General features: G+C 56.6%; 1 protein-coding gene across 8 annotated transcripts in view; it reads left to right on the top strand.

Moving 5' to 3' along the window:
- Positions 1-13,443, top strand: part of MSI1 (musashi RNA binding protein 1) — a 30,065-nt gene continuing 16,622 nt past the window's right edge. The window contains exons 1-6 of one of the 8 annotated variants that reach the window (XM_035340765.1): positions 1-369; positions 644-684; positions 826-907; positions 1,022-1,106; positions 5,667-5,708; positions 7,272-7,364. In XM_035340765.1, the coding sequence (XP_035196656.1) occupies positions 311-369; positions 644-684; positions 826-907; positions 1,022-1,106; positions 5,667-5,708; positions 7,272-7,364 (402 nt within the window). In that variant the 5' untranslated portion in view covers positions 1-310. Of the gene's footprint in view, positions 370-643; positions 685-825; positions 908-1,021; positions 1,107-5,060; positions 5,564-5,666; positions 5,709-7,271; positions 7,365-13,443 lie in introns of those variants that run through there. The other 7 variants (XM_035340763.1, XM_035340768.1, XM_035340764.1 and 4 more) reach the window with 7 other exon arrangements.

The following is a 13,443-nucleotide window of genomic DNA, read 5'->3' as shown; positions in this document are numbered from 1 at the left end:
CGCCGCAGGTGGCGGGGACAAAGCGGGGCCGGGGGCCGCTCGGGGCCGTCCCGCTCCCCCCGGTGCGCTCCGGGCGCGGCTCCCGGTGCTCGGCCCCGGCGCCGCCGGCGGGTTTTATGCGTGCGGAGCCCGGCGGGGGTGGGAGGAGCCGGGCAGGTTGTGCCCGCCGGGCCCTCCTCCCTCGCTCCCTCCCCGCCCGGCGGAGAGGGGTCGGGGGAGGGGGCAGCATGGCCTGTCCGTCCGGCCCCTTTTCCAGCGCTCATCTGCCCCGGGAGTGCGGCGCCGCTCCTCGCAGGGAGAAGAGGTCCGAATGGAGACAGACGGCAGCCAGCCCGGCCTCGCCTCCCCGGACTCCCCGCACGACCCCTGGTACCGGCGCGGCGGCCGCTGCCGCCCCCCCCCCTTCCCTTTCCCCCCCCCCCTCCCCTTTAACCCCCCCCCCAATCTCCCGGTCCCGGTGCCGATCGCGGCCGCCTCCTCCCCCCGGGCCGGGCCGGGCCGGGCAGGCGCGGCGGCGGCGGCGGCGGTGCCAACATGGCCGATCCGCGCCCTCCCCTCCCCGCCCGGCCCCGCCGCCACCCCCGCGGGGCTCCGCGGCCCCCCGGCGCGGCCCCGCTCACGGCTGTCCCCGTTCCTCCCGCAGCAAAATGTTCATCGGGGGCCTGAGCTGGCAGACCACGCAAGGTGAGAGCCCGGCGGCCCCGCACCTGCCGCCGGTGCCCGGTGGGGGCCGGGGGGGCGGCGGGGCCGGGGTCGGGGTCGGGGGGTGGCGGCGGCGGTGGCGGGGCCGTGCCGGGACACCCACGGCGGGCGCTGTGCTTGCAGAGGGTTTGCGGGAGTACTTCAGCCAGTTCGGCGAGGTGAAGGAGTGCCTGGTGATGCGGGACCCGCTGACAAAGAGATCCAGGTGAGGAGGCCGGGCCCGCTCCTCCCTTCGCCCCCGCCGCGGCCCGGCCGCCACTTTAACCAACTTTCTCTCTTCTCTCCGCATCCCCTCTCCTGCCCGGGCTGCGGGGCTCAGGGGCTTCGGGTTCGTCACGTTCATGGACCAGGCTGGCGTCGACAAGGTTCTGGCCCAATCCAGACATGAACTGGACTCCAAGACGGTGAGATGACTTCTCTCATCTCAGGGGTGCATTTGCCGGCGGAGCTCGGCTGTGCTCAGCGCAGCCATCGATTGCGGTGTTTGATTTCCAGTTAGAGGTTGTAAACTATCGATTACTGATAAAGATTGATCGGCCCCTTCTCCACCTCACTTATCAGCTGGTAACGTAGCTGCTGCCCGAGCTCCGGGCTCGCTATTGACCGCTGACCCAATGTCCGGGCATCGACCCGCGGATCCCGGCGGCGGTCATCCTCCTGCCCGCCGATCGTAAGGCCCCTCCGCGCTGCCGCCGCGGCCCCCTGCCACGCCGGGACACCTGAGCGCGTCTGGGGGCGAGGATCCGCGCCTGGGGACAGCCGTGCGGGTGCTCGGGGAGAGGGGGAGCCGCCCCTCGTGCTCCCCGGGGCTGCCGTGCCCCCGACGCTGCTCCCTCCTCGCAGCCTCCGAGGCCTCGCTCCCTGCGGCCTGTGCTTGCCCCTCGGCAGGGAGCGATCGGTCCTTGCGCCCCACGGCTTTCCCCGGGCGAAGTTTTTGTAACGGTCGCGGAGGTTCAGGACTTTATTGTCTGCGAGCGTGGCCAGCGCCCGCCCATGTGGGCCACCGGCGGCCTGCTCGAGAGCCCCCCGGGAGGGCTCGCGGGGAGATTTCGGCGGCTCCCAGGGCCGGAGGCGGATGGTACCCGGTCGTGCCTTGCAAATCTGTGGCGCTCGGGAGATGTGCGGGCTCGGTTTTGGGGGTGGGGGTGAGGTGTCTGAGTGGGAGGTCCCTGCTCTGCAGTTTTGGTGACTTCCCTTCCCCTGGATTCCTTTTCCGCGTTGCTGCCCCGGGGGTGAAGGTGAGGGTAGGGATGGGGAGCGGCAGGGGCTGCGAGGGGCTGGCGTGGCGAAGGGCAACGACGTTCCTGTTCCGGGCACGGGCGGCCGAGGAGTCCAAACGCACAACTTTATTTCCAGCGCGTGGCTCGGGCATCCTCGCCTTTATCTCGGCAGAACGGAGAGGGCGGGAGAGCAAGACCCCCTTTCTGTGGGTTTACGGCGCGAGTTGCAGCGAGATCTGTGTCTGTTCCTGTTTAACCGCCTGGATCGCTCCCTTTGATGTGCACAGGTCCTTCCTCCCCCTGGGAGCTTGGGGTTAAACCTCTCCCAGCCTTCCTGGCCGGGCCTGGGTGCCCAGGACCCCAAACCTCCTCTAGGGAGGGATGTAAAGGGAGCTTTGCTGTGGGGCAGGGCTACGACAAAGTATTTTGAGGAGGACCTGGGTTTTTCTTTTTTTTTTTCCCCCTCTTTCTGTTTTGCTAGCCTGTGTAAACACGGCGTCTGATCAGCCGGTCCCGTCAGCAGCCCGCGGGCTGGCGTGGACCCCTCTTGGAAAGGCGAGGGACGGGTGGCAGCGATCCTGACGGTGTTTGGGGCCGGGAGCGAGGTGAAATCCCGGGTCTCCATTCTTCTCTGAACCGCCGCTGCCTCCACAACACAGCTCTGCGGCCCACGAGGGCAGGGAAGGGAAAAGAAGGGAAGGGAAGGGGTGGGTGGGTGCTGCCGGAGCAGACGGCCTCGTGGCAGAGGGCGCGTGGGGACCGGCCAGCCATTGAAATTCCCGGCTGCATCTGCTCCGCTCGGCAGAGAGCATGGGGGCTGTTTCGCCGGGGCCCTTCCTTTGTTAGGAACTTTGATCCTCTTCCCCGTCCTTTTTGGTTTTTATCGCTGGTTGGTTTTCAGCCAGGTCGGGCGTTTTGGGGTGCTTTGCCCGGTAATTGCCAGGTGAGAGGTTGGTCCTGCGGTGCTGCGTGGAGCCTCCGTGCGCCTTTTGCCTGCTGAGCTGAAGCTGCTGTGAGTCACGGGTTAAATGACACAAACTCATCTGAATCCTAATTTAGGGTTTTAAGAAACTTTGCAGGAGAAGGCCCGGTGTCCTGAAAGGGCAGCCTTCTCCCGAGGCTCGGTGTCTCCTGGTAAACAGCACTTGATGGACGGTGTCTGCCCAACTTGTTGCTTCATTGTTTTCCAATTCTTCCTACCCTAACGAGCACTGTTGGCCTGATTCTCCGGGGAAAGCTTGTGCTTTTCAGACTTCTCTTTGTTTGTAAGCTAGATAGCAGCAGCCCACGGGGTTATTTATGGAAATGCTTGATAGGAGAATTGGCTTGGCAGTCTCAAGGTAAAAGATTTGCGTGACTTTGTGAGGCTGCAGCTGGCCTCTGCCTTGAGCTTCTTTCTGTCTGAGGGAAGAGCAGGCTTGGTGGTGCTGGGTCCCTCGCTCGTTTCTTTGTTGCCGTCCCTGACTTTTTGCTGGGTTTGTCTTTTGTGGTGGAGAGCGGGGCTCTGGGGGCAGTGCCGGCCGATGGAGGGAGGCTGGCTGTAGAGGTGCGATGAAGGCACGAGCCCAACCCTCAGGTTTTGTGGGTCCTGCCCTGCCCTGGCCCTGCTTTGGGGCACCGATGCCAGCCAGGTTCACGCAGGAGGTGCGTGATGGTAGCCGGTGGCACGGGGAGCGTTACTGAGGAGCCCCCGGGACACCTGCACCGTCAGGTGCCCCACAGCATCGGGGGGATTCCTCGTCCCTGCAGCCTCCTGGGGTGAAGCAAAAGCGGTTTGTGCTCGGGTGACTTCCACTTGCCGCAGCCTGATACAGGTTTTTTTGTTTCTTTTTTTTTTTTTTTTGGATACAATCTGAGCAGTTCTGAATGTTCTTACTCTTGATTTCTATCTGGGTTTGTAAAAAGGATCCGTGACGTCAGCGGGTGACACTGAAACACAACTCCTCTGGGGCTGTTCGTTTTAACACCAGAAACGAGGGGGGAAAAAGGTACCGGTGCTTTTGCTTTAATTAGAAAGCCTCCCGCCACCGAGGAGCAGTCCACTTTTAGTAACTTGAGGCCGGCGCTGAACTCGCTCTCCTCCGCGTGTTCCCAGGGCTGCCCCTTCAGCCGCTCGCCCGGGCCTCCCTCTACCTGCAACAAAAGCTGCTTGTGCAGAAGAATTCGGGCAGCGACGGCCTGCTCCCCGCAGCCAGGAGGACGCGTTATCTCTGCCCAGTTGATCACACTCAGGGTAATGAGAAAATGAGGCCGAGCTTAGCAGTGCCGAGTATGAAAGCATCTTCTTGGCAGGAGCTGAATGACACTGGCGGAGAAGTAAAAGACAGTAGATTATTGTTTTTGCTTATTATCTGCCATCAACCTCCCGGTCTCCTGCCGTCCCCCTGTCCACAAGATTCGCCGTGGGTGCCTGCGCTGGCCAGGAAGCTGCAGGGCGTGCGTGTGTGTGCGGGGAGAGGGGGGACGGCTCGCATGCCCCAGGGAGGCACCCACAGGGTCCTCCGATCTGCCTGCTCGCAGCCTGGGGAGGGAGGTTTATTTCTGAGTTTATTTGTGCTCTTCACTTTTGCCTCTGTTTACTTAGGTGCCGAGTTTATTTATGTTGCAGGCTGTGAGTCAGGACGGAGGTGGGGAAGGCAGGGAAGGAGCTGGTGGAAGGGCCCGGGGAGGCCAAGCTCCGGGGCTGTGTGACAAGTGAAAGGGCGCGGGACGGGAGGGCGGCCAGGCTGCGAGGCTGAACAAAGCAGCGGGAGGCGGTCGAGAAACACAGCTTCCTTCTGGGCTGGTGGGACCATGCTCTGGGCTGCCCTCCCGGCTGCAAGCCCGTCCAAGCGCGGGGATGAGCCAGCCCTGCCTGTACCGCGGGTCTCCTTATGCTGATTTGTAGGTCTGGATCATCCCCGACGTGATGTAACTTCACCGGAGTTGCTGTAAAAATAGGCTATAAAGAAAGAGGTGGAGGCAGAGGAGGAGCGCGGGCTCCATGGGCGCTGGGCGTGCGGCTGCGTTCGCGTCCTCCCGGCTTTGTGGCGGCGGTGGGAGGCCGACGCCGCACGCGCTCGGCCGCGCTGAGCCCAGCAGGACAGCCGGCACCTGGATGGCGGCGCGGCGAGTGAGCAGGCACAATGGAGGGCTCAGCGCGCCGAGGGGAGGCACGGCTTCATTGTGTGCGCTGCAGCCCGCGGCCACAGCCCCCGCGCTTCTGCCACGGGAGCCTTTGGGCTCCTGGGTTTATTCGGTACCCTCCTGGCAGCCCTTTTGTTGCCCTGACCTCTGTTGCGGGGTGAAACGTGTTTGGCTTCTCGCCCGCCGCCTCTTTTCCGTCCTGTTACTAACCAGGTGAGCTCTGTGCTTGGAGGTGGAGTGGAAGGGAGAGCAGAAAGGCAGAAGGAAGCCCTCCTAGCGCGACGCCAGTGCTGCAGGGCACCCGGGGGCAGGCCGGGCGGGAGGGTGCAGCCGAGCCCGTTAATCCCGGCATGTGACGGGCTCTGGGTGCCGTCTGGGCAGCGCTCAGCCCGAGCCCGACCGCTGCATGCTGGGACTTGTAGTCTCCGTGGATTGCACCGTACCGAGTGGGGGCAGATGTCTGTGGCCTGCTTCGTTTTGTGCTCCTCAGGGAGATGCTCTGGGTTTTTAGCAAGGTGCGCCACGTGGGCAGAGACAGCCGTGCGCACGGAGGAAATCCTGCATTCGTAAAGAGGCAACAAAAGCGTGCTCACCTCTCCTCTCCAACGTCTCTTTCAGATTGACCCGAAGGTAGCGTTCCCCCGCCGAGCACAGCCCAAGGTAGGTTCTGCGGCGGCCCTCGTCCCTCCGAAGGGGGCGAGTCGTGGTGGTGAAGTTCCGTCCCCTGCGCGAGGTTCCCAGCGCGTGTAGCAGAGCCGCTCCCTGGGGTTTGCTCAGGACTCGCGTGGGGCATGGTGTGAGCCGGCTGTCAGGCGTGCCGTGCTGTGCCGTGCCGTGCCGGGGGTTGTGGTGCTGGAGGAACCAGCGGGCCCCTTGGTTACACTGCAGGGTGCGGCGGTTAGAAGTGCTGAGCTGCGCTCTGCGCAGGGGGAGCCTCGGCCGTCTGAGGTTGCAGGCGGTGCCCTGAAGCTGCGGGAGACACAGAACAGCTCCGTGCTGCGATACGGGAGAGAAGGGGCGTGTGTGCGTGTGTGTGTGTGCGCACATCTGTGTGTTAATAGGTGTCTGGCAGGGACGGGGTGAAGGATTTCATTTCGCGAAATGCCCTTGTGTGCCTCAGCGCTGGCAAAGGCAGGAGGAGTTTGGTGTCGGACCTTAGCTGCCAGCGGCTCTGGCGTTGAAGTGAGCGGTTGCGGGAGCTCTGCCCAGGTGTGCAGCCAGACTTCGAACCGAGGAGCCGACAGCAGGCAGGAGACTGCTTTTAGGCTTTGGGTGTCCCGTCAAGTTTGCTCTTGGGTGGGAGTTTTAAAGTTCGTTACCTTGATTCCAAGTGCTGTCACGGGAGGAAGAGCTGGAGGGAAGCACAGAGGGAAGGGGAGGCTGGTGCTGGGAGGGGGGTCAGGCCCTGAGAACAATTGGTGAGCAGGTATCCCGAGTAACTGGAGCCAGGAAGCACATGGTAGGAATTGGGTTAATTCCATTAAGCAGTTTGGTGACAGAAGGTGCTTTAGTGTTAGAACGGGCTGCTCTCCAAGGCAGGGAATTGCTGCGGATTAGCCCCATGCTCCTTGGGGTAATTAGGACCATGTGTTCCTCTGAGAGCAGGGGTGTAGCCAAGCAGCGAAGGGGAGGATGCAGCTGGAGAGCCAGTTCAAAGGACGTCAGTGTGCCTCCGCCTGGCAGCAGTGGCCCCTCTCAGGGCAGTTCGCTTCTCCCCTTGTCCCAGTGGCACGAGGGAGAAGTGGCAGAGGGGTCTTTGCCTCCTTGCAAAGGCAAAACGGGATTTAACTGGGACTTGTCCGGGCTCCTTTTAAGTGAGTGAGGAACGGGCGTGTGATGAGCCTTACTGCGTGCGAGACTGGATGCTGTGCGGTTTGCGAGACAGGACGGCGAAGCCCGGGGAGCCTGCCTGTGCTGGCAGGCCTCCAGCCCATCCCCGACCTGGGGGAAGCAGAGCAGACTTCTCCGGGGGAAGGCTGGGGATGTAACGCCCCGCTTCTCGGGGTCTGGGGGCACCAAGGGAGGAGGTGTTGGTGAGCTCGTGCACGCGTGCAGGGAGATGCTGTGGGAGCGCGCCGAGGGTGCTGCCGGAGGGCTGGAGCTCGGCTGCTGCGAAGGGGCAGCCGCTCGCTGGCAGCAGAGGGTGAGCTCGTGGCCTTGTGAGCCCCGTTCTCCGCTCTGCTCTCAGTTTATTTGGTGAATTCCTGTCCTTCCCTTTTCCAGATGGTGACCCGAACGAAGAAGATATTTGTGGGTGGTCTGTCAGTGAACACTACAGTGGAGGATGTGAAGCAGTACTTCGAGCAGTTTGGGAAGGTAAGTCTCTCGAGTGGCGTTGGATGAAAGCTGTTGCTCCTGGGGCAAACGGGAGTTTTCTGAACTTCTTTGGAGGCGGGATTAGGAGCCTGCAAGGCTTTTGTATGGGGTTAAGTAAATCGAAGGTCGGTTACAGAGGTTGGGTAGCTGTAGCGTCTTTGTAGCGGACTTAGCCCTGTGTTGGTTGGAAGCAGAGCTTGTGCTTGTTTCTGGAGTCTCTGGGACCTGGGCTATGGGAAATGGTTTTCCATTTTTCCTTATCCAGAGGCCTGTTGGGCATTTTGGTCCCGCAGATTTGCGGTTTGTTCGAACGCTGAAGGAGGGCGTGTAGACGCTCTTACCAGGGCTGCTGCAGCATCAGACCTGTGGGTTTGGGCCTGTTTCTAATCCCAAGCCTTGTGATTGATATTTCTGTAATCCTTTATTAAAAATAAGCCTTTTTGGTCCTGAAAGTTCTCCTGCTGAGTCTCGGGCAGGTGCTGGTGTTGTTTTTGGATGTTTGGAGAAAATCTGGCATGTTGGCTGTCCCCTGTGTTGGCCTGGGTCTTCTGTGCCAGCTGGTGGCTCGGGGGAGAGTAGGCTTCTGTGGGCTGAAGTTGTTTGTGCCCCTGCTCCGTGACAGCCGGGTGTGCAAATCGTTGGTCGCAATGGAGCTGGAGGATGGAGGAGGCTCCGTCTTGGCCCTTCAGCTGCATCAGGAGGCTGTGAGCCTCCTCAGGAGCAACGGTATTAGACCGAAGGGTCTAATTTTAATGAAATTAGGAATTGGCGGGGATCATTGTAGCCAAATGCTGAATGTGGTCGCTTCTGAGGCAGGGCACTGTGCCTGGCTCACTGTTGCTCAGTGGTGTTGTGCGCTTCTTTGCTGTTTTGGGGCAGGAAGAGTTGGAAACAGTAGCTGTTGGGGTCTTCCCGCCTGGCCAGGGTGGCAGAGCGCAGTTTGCTGGGTGATCACCTGGCCAGGACGTCGCTGATAGCATCCTGGATGTGGAACAAAGTACCACAGGAGCTGTGGAGAGTGTGAGGGAGGAAGGCTTCAGTATTCATTTTCTTCTGGAAGATCATGCAAAAGGGTGATGCTATGTTAAGGCTCATGAGGTGGTGAAAGGGAGGGGAGTTTTCAAATCAGTTTTGCCAGATCGTTGGAACTTTTGGGCAGGAAATTTGGAGCGAGTGCTTGTTCAGTACCTTTGCTCAGTTTCAAAAGTCGAATCTGTGCGTGCCTGGGGTGCTGTCATGACTGCAAAATGAGACTTGTTTGTTTCTGTTTAGCCCTAAGAGAGTGATAATGGCAAAAGTCATCACGGATCCTCGTATCTGAGAGTCGTAAGCTCGGTGTGGTTTTTATTTTCTGTTAGAAATAAGCGAAATAAGTTTGTCCCTGGGAGCTTTTACATGGTGTCACTGAAGGGCTCCACTAAAGGTGGTGTTGTCCATGTGTCTGGGTCTGAAGGTTGTCGGCTGCATGTGTTTCTGTGCTTCTGCTGCTGGATGTGTTCGATAGGAAACTGAAATGTCTTGGGTGTAATCCCCTTTTAACCAGAACTGTACCCGTGTTAATGTGAAGCAGAAGCATGTCATGTAGCACCCAGCTTGCAAGCAGTTACAGTCCAGTCTGAGAAGTCCTTTCCGGTTCTTTTGGAGTGTTATCCTGTTACATTCCTCTTGTTTAATGGTCGCGTGTTGTACGGTGGCCTTACACCAGGACACTGGCAAGGAGTGGTTGTGTCGGATTGTTTCCTTAGGACTGGGCAGAAGGGGAGTTCTGCACAGCTCAGTGCATTCATTGCCCAAGAAGCAGCGTCCCGGCCGACATCCGGTGCTCAGTCTGCATTAGGTCGATGCAGCTGGCCTCTCGACTCCCGGGAGTTTCCATGGGGAGAGGTCAGGGCTGGTCACATTGATTCTCTGCTTTTGGGGCTGTTTTCTGACTCATCGGGCTGTTTCAGCTGAGCAGAGACTGCTCGGAGCTCTAACACGAAGCACGCTCCCTGGCCTTTAACCATCTTCTAGGCCAAGCCTCAAATAATTCATCAAAGGCCAGGAAAACTGTTCCCTGAGAAACTCTCTGCAGTTGGTAGTTCCGTAGGGCTGCCGGGGGGATCGGTGGGAACACACATTGCAGAGGGAAGCCTCTGTGGCCATCAGCGCTGGGGTTCTGAGCTGTGAATGTGCTTCTGTGGTTTCCAGGGCTAAGAAAAGCCTGTTGCCCACAATTTCAGATGTGAGTCATTCTTACGGAGAGCATGACTTTGGTACACAGGCTCTTTGTTACGACACTCAGAGCCTCCTAGGCTTCAGAGGTTTCCTAGGATCCCTGCTTCAGAGGCAGGCTTGGCACCTGACTTTGTGGTCTTCCATCTCCTAAAATGATGGCATCTTTAAGTGAGAGGTGAAGCTTCAGCCAGGTGAGCCTCGTGGTGGAAAGCCTCTGTTTTGTAAACAAAAATGTCTAAGTCACTTGGGACGCTACGTCCTCTGGAATCGGGTTGGGATTGGCTGAACAGGAGTTGTTAAGGATGCCCTTCTGGGAGGACTCACCCTCCAAGGAAATGGCTTTGTCTCTGTTCCCTCTTCTTCTGAGCGACTCCCTGTTTTTCCAGGATCTGGCAGGGACAAAAATCATTCTTCTTCCCTCCTGCCTGTTGAGGAGGCTGTGGGAATAGCCACGGTTAGATCCTAGAGAGGAAGGAGAGCACAAGTCACGCTGTCCTGATTCCTCAATATCAAGCTATCAGGCTCCTGGGTGTGCTTTTTTCAACCTTTGTGAATCCAAAGGCAGGCTCAGTTTGGATCTCAGCTTTGGTGAGAGGCCATCCTTGGCTTCTGAGGACAAGGGAGCACGGACTGCTGCACGGCTTTGCATGGAGCTTGTCTTCTAGGTAGCCCTGAGGCTGCAAGCCTAAGCGTGGGGTAGGCGTGCCACCACTTGAAGCCTTTAAATCGGGATAGACGCTTTTTGAAAAACACACTCCAGTCCAGCCAGAAAGCACATACGTGCAGTAGGAATTAGCAGAGGAAGTGCTTTGGCCTGCAATACAGACAGGGTCAAATAGTATTATTGTAACATTCTGTCATCCAAATTTGTGCACTGCGGTTCACAGGTCTACCAGGGTAGCTGGTATTGGTGTGTCTCAGATCAGAAGCAACACTCGGAGCTTTGTGTGTTCATTAGCTGGGGAAAAAAATATGGAAGTTTGGTTGGGCTCGAAATGAAACGGTTTCCCATTTCAGAAAACAAGATCACCGAGTCTGACTTTCCATTTTGTCATTTCTGCTTATTGTCCTATTTTTGTTTTGTTTTCTTTCCTTGCTGAGTCCAAAACCTTCTGAGTCTTGTAAAATGGAAGTGACAAAAGAAAAACGAAAATGCTCAGGGATTTCCTTCTCATACTTTACTTAGGGTTAAAGGAAGAAATGGAGAGGATGGCACCCCCATTTTTCTTATCAAAATGCTTGGTTTTGACAGGGGAAATAAAGGTGACGCTTCCAAGAGGATCCCAAATACAGTGTGAGAGTTTCTCTGGTTCAGAGAAGGACAGCTTTCTTTCTTTTCTTTTTTTTTCCTTCCAAACCTGTGAATGAAAAATATGGGCTGATGTTTTCATGAGGAAAAATACAAAGCGTTTTTCTGTTTGTTTGTTTGTTTTAGTACGTAAGAGAGACTGAGAAGTGCTCTCAAGCCAGCCTTGGTCTGTCAGGTGCAGCTGCTATGGCTTTGAACATAGTGGGATCTCTAGGACATACTTCTGGCTCCAAAGCTTGAGTATCTCTGAGATGCAAGGTGGGACCATGCACATGCTTTGTAAAGAGAAGATTTTTTCAACTGTAGGATTAAGTCCAGGAAAAGAATTACATTCACAGTATGGGTAGCCAAGTGTCTTGGCATAAGGTGGAAAGTGTTGGAGATCTTGAGGCTTCACAAGGAAGTATTTCAGAATCCTCTCTAGACTCAGGCTACCACCCTCACTGAAACCTGAAGCAGAAAGAGAGGAGGAAGGTATCTTGTACCCAGCACCTCAGGCATAGCTAGTTCTCTGTCTTGCTCAACATGTATGAGGGTGCCTCGGGAGCTTGAGTCCCAGCTTCTTCCTTTCCTGCTTCAACCTGTGGGAACGTGTTGCTCTGTATTATTTTTGGGGATGAAGGGGTTGACCATCAGAGAAATTTCTTTGGGCTGTTGGGTCTTTGAGCTTATAGGCAAAGTTATTTATATAATAAATAACTTTGTCATAAGTGAAGAATTATTTTGGATCAGCTTTCTTTTCCAAGGGTTGGTCTGACGAGGTTTTGGGGTAGAGAGGGTCATATAAATTACAAGGTAAGAAGCTCAAAACAGATAAGGTCTCTTTTGGTCATAGAGCTAGCTCATCTAAGCTGTGAAATCTTTGCCCTAGGATGTTGTTGCTAAAATTTACATAGGCTCCAAGATGACAGGACAAATTCATGGAGTGCCTTGTAAAGATACAGACAGCTCTTCAGGTTTGGGAAATCCCTGAATCACAACTGGCTGGGAGCTGAGGGAGTATCCTGGGATCTGTCATAATATCTTTCCCTTGTCCTTCTGTTCTTCCAAAGGGGCTTGCTGTTTGTCTGGGTCCTGGGGGTTGTTGGGCAATGTAGCCTCTGCTCTAACTTGGTGCAGCCGGTCTCGTTTGTCATTAGGAGGGAAGTCGGTCCTTTTGGAAACCAGGAGGGCAGAGGTGCTGGGAGAAACAGGGGCCTGGGCCTAAGTCTGGTGTTTCTTGTGCGCTTTTGCATTTAGTGAAGCAGAAGTGCAAAGAATATATTCACGATGATGCCTCTGCATGACTCACTAATCAGTCGAGGCTCCAAGAGTGCTTGAAAAGTGCTTAAGAACAGGCTGCATCTGTCCCTGGGCTCGCAGGTGATCTGCATATTTGGATGAGTTGGTCACGAAGCCTCCGTCTCTCAGTGCGGTAGATCGTGCCCAGAGAGAGACCTGCTCTCTAAAAATATCCTGGAAGCAAACAAGAAGGAAAAATCTGCTGAGGTCTCAGTGCGATTCTGACCTTTAGGTTGCCATCTAATACTCAGTCCAAATTCTGGACCGTTTGCTTAAGACAGATTCTGAGATCTCACTCAGGCGATGACTCCGGCGCTGTCCCGACCGAGGGAACAAGCACCGTATCGCGCGCTGGATTTAATGGCAGTGTGCATGTCTGTCACCAATGCATATTCATGTACACCTGCCAGAAAAATGGTGTGGTGGACTTGGGTATATGAAATGAGTTTTCCCTGCTGACTAATTGGAGAACCTTTAGATACCGATAGGGAGTTTCTTTAAGGGAATGCTTGTTCCTGTGCTGTGGGTAGGCATGATTTCCCTCACTTTGCTTTGGGAGAATGTTAATTAATTAATCTCTAATCTGCTGTTCTCTGGAAATTTCGGGGATCAAAGCCACTTGTCAACCTGCTGTGGATTTCCAAACTGGATTTTGGATTTTCTTCCGCTGATCAGAGGGCAACTTATGCAAATTCTCACACGTAACACGGTTGCAGGGAACAGATGGGGAGGGGAGGAGAAGGGGAATCTGATCACCTCTCTTGTGGCAGTAGGCAGTTCGGCTGGTGGTAACAAAGCCTCTGGAACAAAGGGTGCTCTGTGCTCCGCATCTGGTAGGCAGATAGCCAAAAATGGGCTAGCATTAATGGTCATTCGGATCTTCCGTGGTTCATCTGATATTTGCCAGGTGCCCACAGTGCAGTGTGAGAGCAGGCAGGAGCACCTGGGCAGGCTGACCCACTCACCTGGGCACGGCGCGGGCTCTGTCTCTCCGTTTAGTCTCGTTCCCATTGAGAACAGTTCTGCAGAATGGGGTCAGGAGGCTCAGAAACCTGGTGCCGTGTGGACACAGCGTGCTCGCTCCATGGCACTGGGCTCTGCGTCGGTGCTCTCTCCTCCCCAGAATTAGCCTGCCCTGTCTGAGCAGCCAGGAGAACCTCTCGGGGTGGCTAATGCGCTCCCTTTGACAGGATGGCCGAGTGGTTTCTAGATCATTTGGTTTATGTTTCCCATGTTGAAGCTGTCTCATCAGCTATTATCCTTCAGCCATGT

The sequence above is a fragment of the Oxyura jamaicensis genome, chromosome 15 (assembly GCF_011077185.1).
Source record: "Oxyura jamaicensis isolate SHBP4307 breed ruddy duck chromosome 15, BPBGC_Ojam_1.0, whole genome shotgun sequence".
Lineage (NCBI taxonomy): Eukaryota > Metazoa > Chordata > Aves > Anseriformes > Anatidae > Oxyura > Oxyura jamaicensis.
This window is presented reverse-complemented; position numbering and strand designations above follow the sequence as displayed.